This window comes from Branchiostoma belcheri, unplaced genomic scaffold (genome assembly GCF_001625305.1).
Source record: "Branchiostoma belcheri isolate BF01 breed outbred unplaced genomic scaffold, Haploidv18h27 scaffold4, whole genome shotgun sequence".
Taxonomy (NCBI): domain Eukaryota; kingdom Metazoa; phylum Chordata; class Leptocardii; order Amphioxiformes; family Branchiostomatidae; genus Branchiostoma; species Branchiostoma belcheri.
This window is the reverse complement of record NW_017804020.1, coordinates 674,784-692,761: the sequence shown is the minus strand read 5'-3', so window position 1 is coordinate 692,761 and position 17,978 is coordinate 674,784. Positions and strand designations below refer to the sequence as shown.

The 17,978-nt window shown below is 42.2% G+C and overlaps 1 protein-coding gene across 1 annotated transcript; it reads right to left on the bottom strand.

The window, feature by feature from the left end:
• Positions 1-11,742: 11,742 nt before the first annotated feature.
• On the bottom strand, positions 11,743-17,928 carry LOC109477429 (run domain Beclin-1-interacting and cysteine-rich domain-containing protein-like). The gene is made up of 3 exons (XM_019778694.1): positions 16,081-17,928; positions 15,415-15,601; positions 11,743-14,125 (listed from the first exon to the last, which is right to left on the bottom strand). The coding sequence occupies exons 1-3, from the start codon at positions 17,686-17,688 to the stop codon at positions 12,903-12,905; spliced, it is 3,018 nt and encodes a 1,005-aa protein (XP_019634253.1). The 5' UTR covers positions 17,689-17,928; the 3' UTR covers positions 11,743-12,902.
• Between the last annotated feature and the right edge of the window lie 50 nt (positions 17,929-17,978).

Here is a 17,978-nt window from a genome sequence, read left to right as displayed (position 1 = left end):
TATTTCTTCATAGTTGTTTTCATCTATAAAATGAGGTCATTTTATTTTCACTGGTTTTGACATTTGACTTTTACGTTTTTTGCCAAAATAACAGTTGATTCAACTTATGTGTATTGTGAGTCTTGAAAAAAATTGACTTACTAGATGTCATCTTTCAAACTTTCACAGCTTTCAAGAATCGTACGGTAACAATAGAACTGAAGAAAAGAATTAAACTGAAATTGACTTCACTGTACTTTCCTTTTGTAAATTGTTATTATTTCAAGTTCTATTAAAGCATAGTTTTGTAGGCATAATGTTCACCCTAACGTTATCATAGCTTAATCTGCAGTACCGATCCCGGCCGACTCCACAAAAGTTGCTAAAACGTCTTTCAAGTAAAAACCGCGAAATGATAAATGAGCAAATCTGAAAATGGCTATAGAATATAGGGCAACAGTGCATTGGGTACACGTTTATAAAGTCAAAATATGATCTTTTTCTGTAAAAAAAAACTGGAAACCCCCTTAAGAGCCTTTTGGCTTCAGCAATTCCAATAAATACCGAAGTCCTACAATGGCCTTTCTTCGCACTTCCGGTTTGAAGTGCCCCAAATTAGGTTCTTTGGGGGGTTATGGTTTTTACTATGATTCTAAGCTTGCCAAACTACTAAGGAAATTAGTTGTACTTATGAGAAAAGCCAACTTGTGTGATGACTGTGTGTAAATAGCAATAGTAACAAGTATAAGCATGTTTCCCTGTGTGTGGATACGACGTTCAGCACCAAGGACAGGGGTACAAAGTAGCTTGCCTGGATTGTGTTATCAATGAGAGGGTGTTCATTTTCGGTTCGACCAATGAGAGAGTGGCTACACGCCCATAAAATATTTGTATTTTCGTTTTTTATTTCGTTTTTTTTTTTATTTATATTTGCGGGAGGTGGGTCGGGTTATGGCTTCAGACTATTTATAAATAGTCAAGGTTAAGCTTGAATACCAACTCTTGTCGAGATGGACGTTATGTTTGACAGACAAGTTCGAAATGCGTGTGTAATTGATTCTGATTGGTTCTCTTTTCGCTGAATTTTTGATGGTCGATCTGGATTGGATGAGAACTTAATGAAATTATGCCGTTATGCACATCTGTGTGTAATTTCACACGTGTGCAGACAGGTGGCGCGGTTCATTCGACCTCGTGTGACGCATGTTGTTTGTGCGGAGTTGTTTTTGCAACTTTTGTGGTGAATTTTCGTCTTTTGCCGTTTTTGGATTGAAAAATATCGAATGAAACGTGTAAAGTAAATATTGGGGATGCTTCTGTGGTGGATTCATCCCGCTCTTTGGATGTTTGAAGGAGAAAATGCGCATTTCCTGACCTGGAGTTTTGGACAAGAAAAGGAAAATGGCGACTGTCGGGCCGCGGGAAGGGTGGCGTGGTGTGGTGTTGGAGAGGTTCATTTTCAGAAGGTAAGGCAACAAACTGTCTCTTTAAATGTGTTCTAAACAAACCTGTAACTACGAAGTAGTATATTCTGAGCAAGCATGTGTGTCTACAAACTTGTCTCACAGACGATTTTATTTTGCTTTTGTATATTTTGCCTCTGCGTTGTTTTGGAGAACAGTGAATGTATTTCCTTCGTGTCGAGTGATGACGCTATCAAAAAATGGACCATTTAGCGACGGAAATGACTGATTTAAAGATATTTTGTTTGAAATCTCCTCTGACGTGGTGAGTCTGGCTCACCGCGTATCGAGTTGTGCCGCACCTTGGTAATTTTCCCGCCAAAAAGTTGTGTAAATTTTTTAACAAGGCTTCTCGTCAGCCTGTTGTGTCCTGGTCCTCACTCATACTGCGTACTTTCGTGTCTCCCAGTGATTATTTAACCTGGTTTTGAAGTGGTTTACGCTTTCTGACGTGACTACATTGTCTGGTAGGGATTTCCAGTTGTTAACAGTTCTGATACTGAAGGCTTGACTTCTCACCCGAGTCTTTGCCAGTGGGTGTTGGGGTGACCTCTAGTTACAGATTGTTCAACAGGAGTGAAGGAACTGTGAACTGGGACCCTTTCAAAACCTTTCATGATTTTGAAAACCTGAATCATGTCTCCTCTCTGTCGTCTGTACTTCAGCGTAGTAGCCCTTCTCTGCACTTTTTCCAGTTCTTGCTTACCCGTCTTGGAATGTGGCCCCAGATAACATTAGGCCATGTTGATTTGATTATATGGATAACATCCGCGCGCGCATCATCAATTTTCGGCCGTTTCCAAAAAAAAAAAAGTTTTCAACCATTCTGTAAATCGTACAAAACAGTTGCAAAATGAGCAAATATATACTCTAAGTTGCACACAAAATTTTGGAAAACAATAACAATGTCGTGGGATGTCAAAACCAAACGAAAAAGACGAAAATGCAAAGAAATGAATTTGAAGAGTAGATTATTCGCCATACCATACCCTGTGTCATTTGTTCAACCTTCATGACCACGTAGATTTCATAATGAAAGCAACTTCTTTTTTTGCAAAACTTTTTTTTTATTCGCACGCACGCTTCAGTTTTGGGGTTCCCAGAGGATGTCATCCATATAATCAAATCAACATGGCCTTACCATATTCCAGGTGTGGCATAACCATTGTTTTGTACAAGATCGGTAGTGTTTGTTCATCCAGATTGGTAAATGATCTCTTCATCAACCCCAGCATTCGGTTCCCCTTGTTCTTAGCAGCTACTCTGTGTGCATGGAACTTGAGGTGATGATCAATCGTCACTCCCAAGTCCTTCTCAGCCTCAGTCTTTTCCAGTTCCTGGTGTATATCTAGTGGAGGTGGAGAACTTAACACTTGGTCTCGTTAAAAGGGAGGACCATAAGATATTAACTGGGAACTACAATCGCAACGCAATTGCGGTGTCTGCCCAAAAGATGCCGACTGTCCTAGTATATGGGTGGCTGGGGTTTGGGGTTACTAAGTCCTGCTGTAGAATGTCCTGACCATTATTCCCCTTTATATTGTGGTATACCTCGTAAATTTACTTGATGTAATTTGAAGCAAGTATCTAACTTATGTTGTATAGCTAGATGGCTGCTGACGGATGCAGTAGTGATGGCTCCTGTCTTAACCTGACCAGACATTGGACCGGTGATTTGAAGACCCTGTATAAATACAAGGTGAGAAAAACTGAATTCTGTATTTTACCTACCATTTACAGTGTTATTTGAAGCAAGTGTTTTAACTTATAATGTTCTATAGCTAGGTGGCTGCTGACTGATGCAGTAGTGATGACTCCGATTGTCTGAACCTGACAAGAGATTAGGCCTGACCAGACCAGACCAGACATGGTGATTTGAAGACCCCGTATAAATACAAGGTGAGAAAAAAAATGAATTCTGTATTTTACCTACCATTTACATAGTGTTATTTGAAGCAAGTGTCTAACATATAATGTTGTATAGTTAGGTGACTGCTGACTGAAGCAGTAGTGATGACTCCTGTCTGAACCTGACTAGAGAAGTTTGGACCAGACCAGACCTGGTGATTTGAAGATCGCAGACGAACACAAGGTAAGAAAATATGAATTCTGTATTCCCTATCATTTACTAAATTGTGTTTTGAAACAATAATGTTGCATAGTAAGGTGAGTGCTGACTCCTGTCTAAGGCCGCCAAGACAAGACCAGACCTGGTGATTTGAAGCGAGTGTCTAACATATAATGTTCTATAGTTAGGTGGCTGCTGACTGATGCAGTAGTGATGACTCCTGTCTAAACCAGAGAAGTTTGGACCAGTGCAATGTGATTGGAAGATAATAGATAAATATATGGTGAGAAAATCTGAATTCTTTAATTTCTATTTCTATGTCTAAATTCAAGGAGGTTAAATACTTATATTTAACCTCCTTGCTAAATTCAAGCATAGGAATACAATGCAGTTCAAATATATGAGTCAGTTAATAAAAAAACACCTGTTTTCAATCATTCAGTGTTGCCTGGAAATGTTTATTTTTGTGTGTGTGAATCATTCTAATTATTCTTTTTACTGTTAGATGTGTCCTGATGTTCCTGTCCTGGGAGAAGCCTGTGATGACGGACAACTGGAAGACTGTCCAGACTTCAAACCAGACCAGACAGAGTGATGAGTTTGTACAGGTGAGATGATGCTTTACAACTTGCATGTTTCTTTCTCCTCTGATGTGTTAAGAACTTGAGGCAATAAACAATACAACCTATAACGTGTTTGAGGCCCTGTTCATGATTCAAAATTTGTTGCAAATCGATTTGAATTGGAGAAATGAATCCAATACACTATTTGGGCACATGAACGCTACATTTCGGTTCCGTTGAGATTTATTTTTAACCACCTTGCGAGGTGGTCTGAAGAAATATAATGTTTCGTGTTCGTCGAATTGTGATCATTAACGTGCAGAAGCGAGTCATTCCGAGTTGACGCTGTACACCCGGGAATGTGGGGTCAGTCATAGTTCACAGTGTGGCTTTTTGTACCGCAGATTTTTTTTTGTTGGCAGTTAAGTTGAATGTGGTTTATAAACATAAACATGCTTGTTGTGTGACATAATTTGTTGCAAGGTCAATAGCTGTTTTCACACAATGACTTTTGTTTCTCTGTCTTCAAGATGTGGACCTGGAGACGGGAGGATCAGAACCCGACTTTTATCGGCGCAGCTGTGTGAAAGAAGATGGGGGTGTGAGTATGGTTTCTTTGTTAACACAGGACAACACTCCACACACATACACTCACATTTCTCTCCCTTATGCACTTTTCACTCTACTCTGAGGGCCCACTTTTTAATTCCACATTGTTTGGCCATTCCTGAATTCGTTGCCAAGAGACTGCCTGCATGCCCTTTTTCGCTTTGGGGCTTTACACTTAAATTCTCCGAACACTTAATTGATTGAAAATTTTCACCTCGTTTGGCTGATCCTAAATTCATCGTAAAGTGAGGGCCTGCATGCCCTTTTTTCTTAAGACGTAAGCAGGCCTTTCGAGTCTTCATATCTGCAGGCAGCTGCTCAAAATCATCGTAATCACTAACCCCTATGAGCGTCACTAAAAATTGCCACCAAAATTGTTGCTTTGGGCCTTTACACTGAAATTCTCCATATTTTTCATGTTGTTTGGCTGATCCTGAATTCATAGTAAAGTGAGGGTCCGCATGCCCTTTTTGTCTTCATAATCTTTAGGCAGCTGCCCAAAATCATCATAATCACGAGTGTCACTAAAAATTGCCCCCAAAATTGTTGCTTTGGGCCTTACCACTGAAATTCTCCATAAGACGTAAACGAGCCTTTTTAGTCTTCGTAATCGATAGGCAGCCGCCCAAAATCATAATCACTTCCCCCATGCAGGCCCCCTTAAGCATCACACTTAATTTTGTCACTTTGGGCCCAAAAGTCTCCAAACTTTTGGGCCCAAAAGTCTCCAAACTTTTTTCTGCCAAAAAAACTTGGGTCTTTCCAAGATAAAAGTATTTCACAGCAACTGTTGTGTTTTGCTAATTTGTTTTAGTGAATGTCCTGCCAAAAACTTGGCATAACTGGTACCCTCACCTGGGTAATTAATTGGATTAAAATTTTCCCGCCAAATAACTTAGTATATAGAGGACTCTATAGAGGACTCTAACCTTGAACTTGTGCCCCCCCCTCCTCCTTACTTCTGGGCTGTTAGCTCCACTACTACTACTGACACAGTAATTACCAACACTGTTCCAACATGTTCAACCTTCAATCTTGCCACTTAACTTCTCCTAACGCTAATGCTACATCAGACCAACCTCCCCACGCACTTAGTTCATTGAGCAAAGTTTTGTCGACTTTTAGTTTCTCACTCTCCTGTCAGCAATGTACTCAGCGTGCTCCCCAGGGGATGTCTTTTGTGGAGACATGGTGCTTCGAAACACCAGCATTCTTGTACAATTGACTGACAGGGAGAGTGAGAAACTACAAGTCGAGAAGCTTTGCTCAATGAACTAAGTGCATGGGGAGGTTGGTCTGATGTAGCATTAGCGTTGGAAGAAGTTCAGTGGAAAGAAAGGTTGAAGATGTTGGAACAAGGTGTACTGTAGCAGTAGTGGAGCTAACAGTCCAGAAGTAAGGAGGAGGGGGGCACAAGTTCAAGGTTAGAGTCCTCTATATACTAAGTTTTTTGGCGGGAAAATTTTAATCCAATTAATTACCCAGGTCAGTTATGCCAAGTTTTTGGCAGGAAATTGACTAAAAAAAAATTAGCAAAACACAACAGTTACTGTGAAATACTTTTGGAAAGACCTAAGTTTTTTGGCAGAAAAAGTGTGAGTGAAAGAGTGAAAGTGACACTTAAGAGGGCCTGCAAGGGGGAAGTGCTTATGATTTTGGGTGGCTGCCTAACGATTACGAAGACTGAAAAGGCTCATTTACGCCTTAAGAAAAATATGGAGAATTTCAGTGTAAAGGCCCAAAGTGACAATTTTGGGGGCAATTTTTTGGGACGCTCATGGAGGTTAGTGATTATGAAGACTCGAAAGGCCTGCTTACGTCTCAAAGAAAAAAAGGGCATGCGGGCCCTCACTTTACGATGAATTTAGGATCGGCCAAACGACGTGAAAATTTTCAATCAATTAAAAGTTAGGAGAATTTATTGTTGGGGGGCAATTTTCAGTCATGCGCATAGGGGGTAGTGATTATGAATTTCAAGACTAGAAAGGCCTGTTTAAGAAAAAAAGGCATGCAGGCGGTCTCTTTGCAATGAATTCAGATTTGGCCAAACAACGTGGAATTAAAATGGCTGGCTACGATTAATGGACCCTCAGAGTAGAGTGAACTGGGCATAAGGGAGAGAAATGTGAGTGTATGTGTGTGGAGTGTTGTCCTGTGTTAACAAAGAAACCATACTCACACCCCCCATCTTTCACACAGCTGCGCCGATAAAAGTTGGGTTCTGATCCTCCCATGGCAGTCCAGTCTCCGGGTCCGCATCTTGAAATCAGAGAAACAAAAGTCAGTGTGTGAAAACAGCTATTGACCTTGCAACAATTTTGGGTGGCTGCCTACAGATCACGAAGACTAAAGAGCCTGTTTACGCCTTACAAAAAAGGGCATACAAGGCAGTGAGAGTGTATGTGTGTGGAGTTAACAAAGAAACCATACTCACACCTTTCCATCTTCTTTCACACAGCTCTGTTTCCTCCTCCCGTGACAGACCAGTCTACTAGTCCACATCTTGAAGGAGAAACAGAAGTCATTGTGTTGAAAACAATTGTGTTTGTCACACAATTTCGTTCATAAACCACATTCAACTTAAGTCCCAACAGCAAAACTTGTTTACGATATTCTTATCAACCATCCATAAAATGTCAAAGCAAAACACCTTGCCAAAAATAGTTAATCTACCTACATGCTCATAAATAATTGGAAATTTATGTACAAAAGGATGTTGTAAAATGTTGAGTCTGATTTACCGGGTACTACAAAATACTCCTTTCCCCCCAGGACTCGGTCAACTGGTTTGCTGAACCCTCATCTGCTTTGGACAAGAGTCGCCAGTCAGGACACGCCTATCGCTACATAAAATGGCAATAAGCGTGATTCAAAAACATCTCCAGTCAAGAATTATCATGAAAGACCAAGAAAATTAAGTTGTGAAATACACTTACATTTGCAAAACTCTTCATTTCCTTCAGTGTTGTTGTTGTCCACTTGTTTTGCTGAGCCGTCATCACAATCAGGACAGCTGACCCTTAACAGGACCCCTAATGATAAAAATATATAGAAAATGTTAGCCATTAGAAAGTCATTTTGAAACGAGTTACTGGTAGTATGTTAGACCTCAGAGTGCGAGAAGAAGGGAAAAAATCCTTCAAGATATGTCTCACCTGTACAATCTCTTTGCTTCACTTAATCTTTAAGACAACTGAGTTGCTCAGCCCTCATGTGGTCCACGTTGGACAGCAGTCACCTTCATCACTGTTTTTTCCCAATTAGGAAACACCTAACTATATGAATGGATAATTAGCATGATCACAAAAATCATATTAAAGCAATATTGAATGATTCTGAAGAATAGGATATTTTTTATTGCAAGGCCTGAGTTTTTAACAAGTAACAGAATTAAAGTAACGTTAAGTTGCAAAGCATTGTCTCACCTGTCCAAATTCTTAACTTCACATCACTAATAGAACATTAGAAGTTACACACAAGTCTCAAGTAACACCAACTTAATAATCATAGGTAAGATGCAGAATTAAATTTTTCTCACCAATATTCTCATCAATATTCCTCTTGGGTCCACAATTCACTTGGTCTTGTTTGGTCTCATCAATGTTGTCAGGTTAAGACAGGGGTTCTCACTGCATCAGTCATCAGCAGCCACCTAACTGTTACAGACATCAGAAATTACACACTTGTCTCAAATAAAACCAAGCAATTGGGCGGCAAAATGCAGAATTCATATTTTTCTCACCTCGGCACTGCTTCTACTTAGGACTGTTGATAAACTAGAAGAGAAAAGTGATGCAGAGAGTGTTTAGAGTCACTTCTGTATATAATGGATACTACCCTAGTGCCATTGTATACAAGGCAATTTTTCAACCTGTACTGACACAAATGATGAATTTCACTTACACAGCCCAAAATTGAATTCTTCATCTTCATTCTTCATCTTTGCCGGGGCTCAAAGATGTTATGTGAGCCCCGGCTACACCCCCATTCTAGATCCTGTTATACAACAGACATGGTTATTAAGATTAGAATTTCAAAAATTGGCCTGTGTTGGTTTTAAACATTAAAGTTAAAGAAAGTGAGGGTGGTACAGGAAAACTCTTATCCTCTTATGTGTCCTATGTCATGTTGAATGCATGTATGACAAAAAAAGTATTTTTAGCCCCGAAAAAAACTGACATCAATTGTGTCAGTGTCAATACATGTACAAAACCGGGAATACAAACTGTAGCAGGATATCGTATATGTCATCCAAATGTTTCACCCATTGAAGAAGCCTTGTTTACACTACTTTTTGGCGGGAAAATTGATGGCATTCAATTTTGCCCAGGTGCGGCACATCTCAACACGCGGTGGCCGAACCAGACTCACTACGCCAGCGGAGATTTCAAACAAAACATCTTTAAATCAGTCATTTCCGTAGCGAAAATGGTCCATGTTTTTATAAGCGGTGACTCGACACGGAGAAAATACATTCACTGTTCTCAAAACAACGCAGAGGCAAAATATTCAAAAGCAAAATCGTCTTAAAACTGTGAGACAAGTCTGTAGACACACGTTTGCTCAGGATATACTACTTCGTAGTTACAGGTTTGTTTGGAAAACATTTAAAGAGACAGTTTTTGCCTTACCTTCTGAAAACGAACCTCTCCAACACCACGCCACCCTTCCCGCGGCCCGACAGTCGCCATTTTCCTTTTCTTGTCTAAAACTCCAGGTTAGGAAATGCGCATTTTCTCCCTCAAACATCCAAAGAACGGCACAAATCCACCGCAGCAACATCCCCAAGACTTACTCCACACGTTTCGATAGGTATTTTCCGAACCCAGAACGACAAAAGACGAAAATTTACCCCAAAAGTTGCAAAAACAACTCCGCACAAACAGCATGCGTCACACGAGGTCCAGCTTGGCGGACCGTACCACCTGTGTACACACGTGTGTAATAACACACAGATGTGCATAACGATCACAATTTAATTAGCTTCCTCATCCAATCCTGATCGACCATCAATAATTCAACAAAATGGGAACCAATGAGAAGTAGTTACACACGCAACACCATTTCCGACTTATCTGTCAAACATAATGTCTGCGTTATATCTGCGACCAGAAGTGTTGGTATTCAAGTTTGAATTCAATGACTTAATCAGCCCGCTCTGTTTAAGACTGAACCCAAGGATTGACCCACCCTTCTTGGATGATACCCAGGCTACCACCTTCCGCAACAAAGTTGAAATAGAAACATGAAAATGGTAGCCACTCTGTCATTGGTCGAACCGAAAATTGACACCCTCTCACTTCTCATACCGATTGACGGTTTGACCACAAACCAGGCAACTACCCTCTCCTGTCCTTGGTGCTGAACGTCATATCCACATATAGGGAAATATGCTTATACTTGTTATTAAGCGCCATTTGGAGCGATTGTAAGATTTTTTCTGGAGAAAATGCTAACCACTCTTTCTTCGATTTTTCTAGTAACTGTTTTAGTAAAGACTAAGTCTAAGCATACGAAGGACCAAAACGACAATTAACGTGTGTGCTCAACGAAGGAACTGAATTCAACAGAGAAGGGACTAATTTCAACAGAGAATGAGCTAAATTCAACAGCGAATATAAGTTGTTAAATATGACATGTTCTGACTATTTGATAGGGAACAATGTAAGCCAAATTGTTGTTTACCTGTGCGAATAGCGAAGTCGCCTTTGAACCACCCTCTGGCTCCCAACAACCTTGCCTGGGAGCTAACCGGTGAGGCCGTGCGGAGTTATACTGCTTATATATTACAAGTTACGATGAAGTGCATGGATCAAAAGCGGCCCCTAGCAGTTCAGTGGAGGACTGCACCATAACGTTGGCTATCATTGACTGGGTGCGGCAAACTACCCTCTCGCGGAACAACTCCCCTGGCATGTTATTTATCTAATTGGTCTATTTCTACTATTCGAAGCCTGGTAGGGGCTAGTTCAACACAAGGTGCCTTGAATTGCTGCAACTACTAGTATTACTGCAGTGATTTTTTGGCCGCGTTTTTTTGTCCATGGCGATTTCAGCACCATGGTCAGTACCAGGCGGCACAAGCTGCTATTCGTGTTACTGCAGTGATCTTTATGGCCACTGCGGGGTGTTTTTTATCCATGGCGATTTCAACACCAAGCAGTGTCACTAACTGTCAGATTTGCTACCTAAATCGGCAATTATCTATAGCAATACAAATTGATGACAGGTTTTAGAGGAAAGAATTTGACCGAGGAAATATTACCCAGAAATATAAACACAAAGCTGAAACTGCAATTTATCAGAATCAACTCAATGGTTTATTCTGAGTCTGAATAACAGTTACATTTGTATTATAGTGTTATTTGCCTCTTTTTCTGTCCCATTGCTTTCTTATGGATGGAACTAAGCCAAACATTCAGTTGGTAGATCTTGAATATCTTCCTGCACCTCATCAACTGCACTTGTCCATGTACTGGGTATATGTACATGACTATATGTACATACCACATACATGTAGGTGTATATGGATTACTATTTGTTGCATTGGCTGTTACCTGTATGAAGTATAAAATAAATAATGACAATAGTTTCTGAACATTTTTAGTATGATCCATACTTCGTAAATTCTGGTTGGAGCAGGTAATTCTCAATGTTACCTTTGCACAGACTTGTCATTTCATCAAAACAGCTGACACAAACAATTCCCATGATCATAGTATTTCCATAGAATATATTATGTGTATCATGTGCATAAATGCCTATTTCTCAACTATAGCAAAATTAAGCAAGAGGGCAAATTAACAAGTCACAGCAGAGAGTAAACACCCATACTACAGTAGTGTAGTCTTGGCCACATCATGACATAGAGAAGAGCCATCTAAATATAGGGCCACATATTCGATGGACGAATAAATGTGTACAGTTGAATGCTCTAGACATTACGACCATGTTTGATACCATGGAAAGATTACAATATAATGCTCTATGGTCAAGTACCAACTTTAGATATCAAAATAATCACTCTCACAATATATAGATATCTTCCATTACATACACTTGTAAATGGATCATCCTCATACATACATGTACACTTGGTTCTTTACCAGCAGCGCAGTAAGCAGTGATTGCATCCAGCTAAAAGGCACATTTGCTCCAAGCATTTCTCTGGACAAATTATACACTTTTGATATCAGTGTTTTGGCACAGTGGTAGAAACTTATCTTACTTTTAATTTGATATATATTCTTTTTTCAATTTCCTTTCTTGAAGGTAGGTGCTCCTTTGATGTTTTTTTTAGGAACATTTGCTTGTCATTTCACCCAACAGCAGTTTGATATCAAAGAGTTATCTCTTGGTCTCATCACTCATATTTCATAATTTCATTGGGCCAATACCATAAGTACACGGGTTAAGCATTTTCAGCTTATTTTTCACCCCATACAAGAAAAAATAGCTTTCTTCTTATCAATTAAGAAAGTAATGTCTCAAAAAAAGCACTGAAATTCATTTAGTCGCAAACTTTCCTATATCCAGACTTTAGTAGTGAACATATTATTTATAAGTCACAAAGTCCATAAATACAAACACAAATGTAATTCTTACACCACATACTACATGGATCTTACATGCCAGTTTGACTTTCTGAACATAACCACACAGTGCCTGAGAGGTCTACCTGCACTATTCCATCAACCATTTCTATAACTATATGTTAATATATGCATAATGTAAGTAAGTGAGGTATGGCAATCTTTCTGGCTACCCTGTCTGGATGGCAAATTCTGTCTTGCATTACATTGCATATTTCCACAATACAGCATTAAAGTCAGCAGAAAGTACTGCGCCTTTGTGAAGCCCGTAATGTATTGTGCATAGCACATCGCCAAAATGTCTATGGTCGTATTTGCATATTAAAGGATGCCATTCTGGGTATAGTTTTCAAAAGTTGCATCAGAGAAGATCTTGTCTGCAATGAGCAAAATTTTGATGCAATTTTGACCAAACATCTGACAAAAAAATTGAAAAATCCATGCAGGCACAGTACGTTCTGCCGACTTGCTATTATTACAGTCTATATTCAATTTATAAAGACATCGGCATGTACAGATTGCAAAATACTGGCCACCAGTAGTGTCATTAATACTTATGCTACAAAACCTTCACAGCACCTAATAAAATTCTAAGTCTGAATCTAGATAATTTTGTGGATAGATGATCTCATTCCTGGCCGTCATCAGAGCTGTCAGACACACTAGGCTTGGCCTGGGCCAGCTGTTCCCTCCTGGCTCTTATCCTGGCACACTTGGGGCAGTTCCCGTTGTGGAAGCACCCCCTGTGGAAACACGACCCACACAAGGCACACTGCGAACACTTCTGCACCTCGAACGGGAAGATGACGTCCGTGTCGTTCCCACAAATCTCGCAGTAGAACCCCTTCGCCTGGCACAGCTCGCACTGTTTCACGTGCGTCACCGCGTCTTCCACAAAATCCTTCAGCGGCCCGACCAACTCCCCGCTCTTGACCTGTAGCAGGTCGCTGATGGAGTAAACGTGCGGCTCGTGGGTCAGGTGATCCGGGAGTTTCTTGAACTCGGCGTACAGGTTCTGTCCGAGGCGGCAGGTGCGGAGGAAGTTGCGCAGGTGATACAGCTGCTGGCGAACGTCCCTCACCGCGTCCAAGGCACGCACCTTCCGGTACAGCGCGGGGTTGATGTCTGATATGTTAAAGAGAGGCTCTGCGTGCATCTTGTTGATCAAGTCGAGGGAGAAGTTGGAGACGTAGTACTTCCTGAAGTCCCACTTGTGGAGGATCTTACCGGGGATCATGGACGACGCGTTGGTGTGGCAGCACTGACAGAAGTACTTCCCGAGGTACTCGCAGTACCGGAACCTCTTCATGAACCCGGGTTCCACCTTGGTACCACAGCCAGCACACATGTAGCTCTGCTTGGCCAGGATGACCTTCCTCTTGGGCGGAGGGTGGATGTTGAAGATGACTTGCGCTCGAGGCGGGGCCCACTGGAGGTTCCCGCGCAGACGGGTTCTCTTCGTCAACGTGCTGACGAGATCGGAGTTCTCGCCTTCGTCTGGAGACACGGGTAGACTTGTCGGCATGGGCAGCAGGGCCTGGGGGACGTCCTGTTCTGACACAAGCCACTCTAAGTCCGAGGCTTTAGGGAGCTGGTTGTGGGAGAACTTCTTGAGGAGAGAGATGGCCACAGCTTCGGCAGACGTGGAGTCGACAGAAGCAACGCCATAGAAGGAAGAGTCGGTCATGGAGCCGCTCCTGTCACTGGCCGGGTTCAGGGAGGCGCCGCGACTGTCTGACTCGGAGAAGGAGGAGTGAGCGGTCTGGGAGACGGAAGAGTCGGCGACGCTGGTCTGACGATGACTGTCGTCCTCCTCGCTAGACGGACACGAGTCCGACGCCACGGTGGAGCCTAAGATTTCACAAGGATATATTTTCACATTTAGTGTCTTCTATTTTATATTTCAACACAGTTGAGCAAGTACAGCAAATTTCTAGCCTGGTTACCAGCCCTGTTTTAGCTGCTGAGTCTATATCCTCTCACAGGTCTGGTAACCAGGCTAGCAAATCCCATGGACTGTATCATTGGCAATGAATCTGAAGGATACCATTACATTAATGTATTTACAAAAAAGGATAATCAAGTATATTGTCATAAAATGTTCAAGAGTTCTTGAAGCATTTTCAAATCAAGAATGGAGACAGCCACCAGCATTCAGGTACAATGATGCATGTAAAGATTGAAGCAAAAAAAATCTAAAAAAATAATGATGAAACATCTATTGAATTGTTAATAAGTACCATACCTCTGTGAATTGTAATGTGAATCAGACCTGTTAGATGCATCAAGGAAAGAGAGTTACAGCACGGGAATTAATCTAAAGCATTCTAGTTATAGTACTATTCTAAAGCATCTAGCCATAGTACTATTAGATGATGTCTAACAGCATGAAAAGTGATGAAGCAATGGAAGCCCTACAAATGTAACACGACAGTGTTAGAAATACCCATCTGCAATCTGCATTTTGTAGAAACATTTTCAATATTGCAGAAGAAAAATTAAGCAATCTGCAATTGTGCAGACTGAAATATTCAAGCAAGGGATTCAACGGTGTCGGCCTCCATGAATGTGGCCACGATTTTGTCCAGATAATTTTGCCTTCAAACCCTGCAGATTCTAGAGCAGTTTCTAGGGGCAAAATCAACTTAATTTTGCCCCTATTAAGTACTCTATTGTGCTATTCAAATTGCTATACTAAGTTCAGAAAAGTTTTTTTTCCATTTTCAGGAAGTCTGCGAATCATTTCAACAGGTTGGTAAGTCAATGAATAAAGAGAACCTTTTTACACAACCAAAACCTTGGTTGTGTGAAAAGAGTGTCTCTATTCATTTTCAGAATAAATTTCCGACTTGCAGAACAAGATGTTGACATCTGCAATATTGAGGAACGCTGAAAAGAAGTATCTATCAGTTTCCCATCCCCAGAATGCATTGCAAAAACAGGGGTCTAAACCTCATTTGCATAGGACAGGAAGGCATCAGAATGATCCTGGTGACGTTAAACAGCTTGTTTTTCAGTGTGTTTTGAGGTGTTGGGGCATTTTATGCCTTCCTGTCCTATGCAAATGAGGTTTAGACCCCTGTTTTCGCATTGCATTCTGGGGATGGGAAACTGGTGAATTACTACCCCTGAATAATCACCTGGAGGAGAGCTGAAGGGCTCCGTGTCCCCGCTGGTGGTGATGGAGGTGCCATCGCTGTTAAAGGCGGGAAACTGCGCCCGTTTGTGCAGCCGCTCCCGACGTCGCACGCGGATCTGGTGCTTCAGTTTCTGGATCTCCTCATCTGACGCATCCTCCTCTTCATCTTCTGACAGCCTCCTCGGAACCTAGAGAGAACAAGATGATAAACATGTTTTTTAATGCAATATTTTGCAGTGACTTGCGTCTTACAACACAGTTGCAGCATTCGAAATACAGCTGCACATGCAGATTACCAGTACAGTGACAGTAGTGCAAGTAAAATTAGAACTGTGCAGGTATTTCTGATATTAGTTACCATGTAAACAATGTTGGCCCCCGTCCCCGTGATCACATGATTTAGACCCAGTGTTGACGTCAAAGAAGCCACGTTTCACTGGGTCAGTCTACTGAAGAAGACCAGAGTCACTGGTCAAAAGCTCTAGCCTAGTCTAGGTGAGAACAATCTTTTGTGTTGGATCAAAAGTTTTGACTATAAACACAGATGAACTTTCATGATAGTAAAGCAAATGATTAACTAATCATTGTGATGCTTCAGTTATGAAGAACATGTACAGGTCATGTAGTTAACATTTCTTAAGTCCCGCAAAAGAAAACCTGTACCTACTTGAGTACACCTGATTTGTTCTATGGCTGCGATGAGGGCTTCAGAGATGCTGAAGTGTGCGTTCTCCTTGTCCAGATCGGGACACGTGCGGAAATCCTGCGCCGACAGATACGTCATCAAGAACTCCCCCTCCATTGGTCGAGAGATGTAAGTACTGTCCGTAACCCCGGCAACGCCCGAGTCCGTCTCATCCTTGTCATCTTCGTTCTTCTTGTTCTCCATTGCCTTCTCCATGGCTTCCACTCGCGCGGGTAAGGAGCTTGATAGGAGACTAGCTGTCTCTTCCTCAACAGCATCTTCAGTCTTCTGTTTGGGATACTTCTTCAAGGCCTGAATGTTTGCATCCGACTTGGACCTGACGTGTGTCTTCTTCGGTGTACTTGGAGGATTCCCTACAGGAGAGATGTCCATGGGTTCTGTATGAGGTGGCCGGATGGTTATACCAACGTCTTCTTCATTGTTGCCGTTTTCTTCGACTCGTGATAGTTCTTTTCTGACAGGAGGGATGGTTACCTGGCCCTTCTTTTCAATGTCCGGGGACTGTTGCACCAAACCACATCTCTGACATACTCTGTAAGTACTGTCCCCAAAGTTTTTAACGTTTGCGTTCAACAGATCGTCTCTGCCTAGTTCAGAATTGCACTGACACGACATCCGTCCTAGTAACAGAGTACTGTCACTGCTGACTTTTCTGACGGACAGCGGGCTGTCCACGACCGGGCTGAATGCCAAGTCCGCCATGTTGTCGTTGTTCCTATTGTACGCGATCCCCAGCTGACTGCTGCGGGAGTTGGGCGAGAATTTGTTACTGTTTAAGACGTCGGCGCGATCGGTGTTCTTTCCCTCGAGGATAGACATGAGAACGTTGCGGGCTGCGGACTTCCCGTCTGGACTGAGTCCGATGTCGCTGCTGATGGGCGTCGCGTGTTCCGCTGTCGTTGCAACGTGCACGAATTCCTTCTCCCTTGGCGGGGAAAATAAGGGCAGGTTGACGTTGTGGGTAATCGATTCGCGTCCGATAATTGTGGGAAGGGAGGCACTTCGGACATACACGTTCTTGTGTTCCGTTGTTGTCAGTAACGTGGGGTCGATCTGCGCTAAGATTGCGGGGTTATTCTGTTCCACAGCTTGCAGACACAGCAACATGGCAGATGCACACCTTTGGTTACACAGGAAGCTGGTGTCCTCGTAACACTTGCGCAAATGGTCCTTGTTGTCTGTCAGTACTTTCAGCTGCGTTGCCAAGTTGTGGTTTTCCAAGCTTTTCCTTAACCATGCTCGCCCAGGGTCGGTTTCTTCTGGTTCCTGTGGGTCAGAGAAGCGGCTGGCTTTCTCCAGGGCCGGTGCCAGGGTCGGGTGTAACCACCGCAGACCTTTTATAAATGCCCAATAATCGGTAACGTTCCCAAACAACCCACGCCTCTCCTTCAGTCCGTTGCGGAGGATGTCTTCCACCGCCCGGTACATCCTTGGCAGGCCTCCGTACGTGGAGAAAACATTGCTGGTTCTGGTGGCCAGGAGGCCTTCTACAGTCGACTTCAGCGCACGCAGAAGCGCCTGGTGTTCCGAATTGATGAAAAAGTCTTCGCCGTCACTGGAAGCCGCCATTTTTGGATAATTTTTGAGTCACACGATCTCATCTACCGGCACACATCTCCATATTCGATCGCGCCAAACTGGCATCAAATAATGGCGGCGTGCGCTCAAAACGTGCCAGTAAAATCAGAAAGAACACAGAAAACCACGTATGACTTCATCCTCCTCGAATATGTTGTATCAAACGAATATTTTCTGGGTTATTTGGACTTACCAAGGACACAGTCACGGTTTGTTTTTTGTTCCACCCATTTGAAGAATTAGCCGCAGCTAAATGCAACCACATTCCCACTCTCTTAATA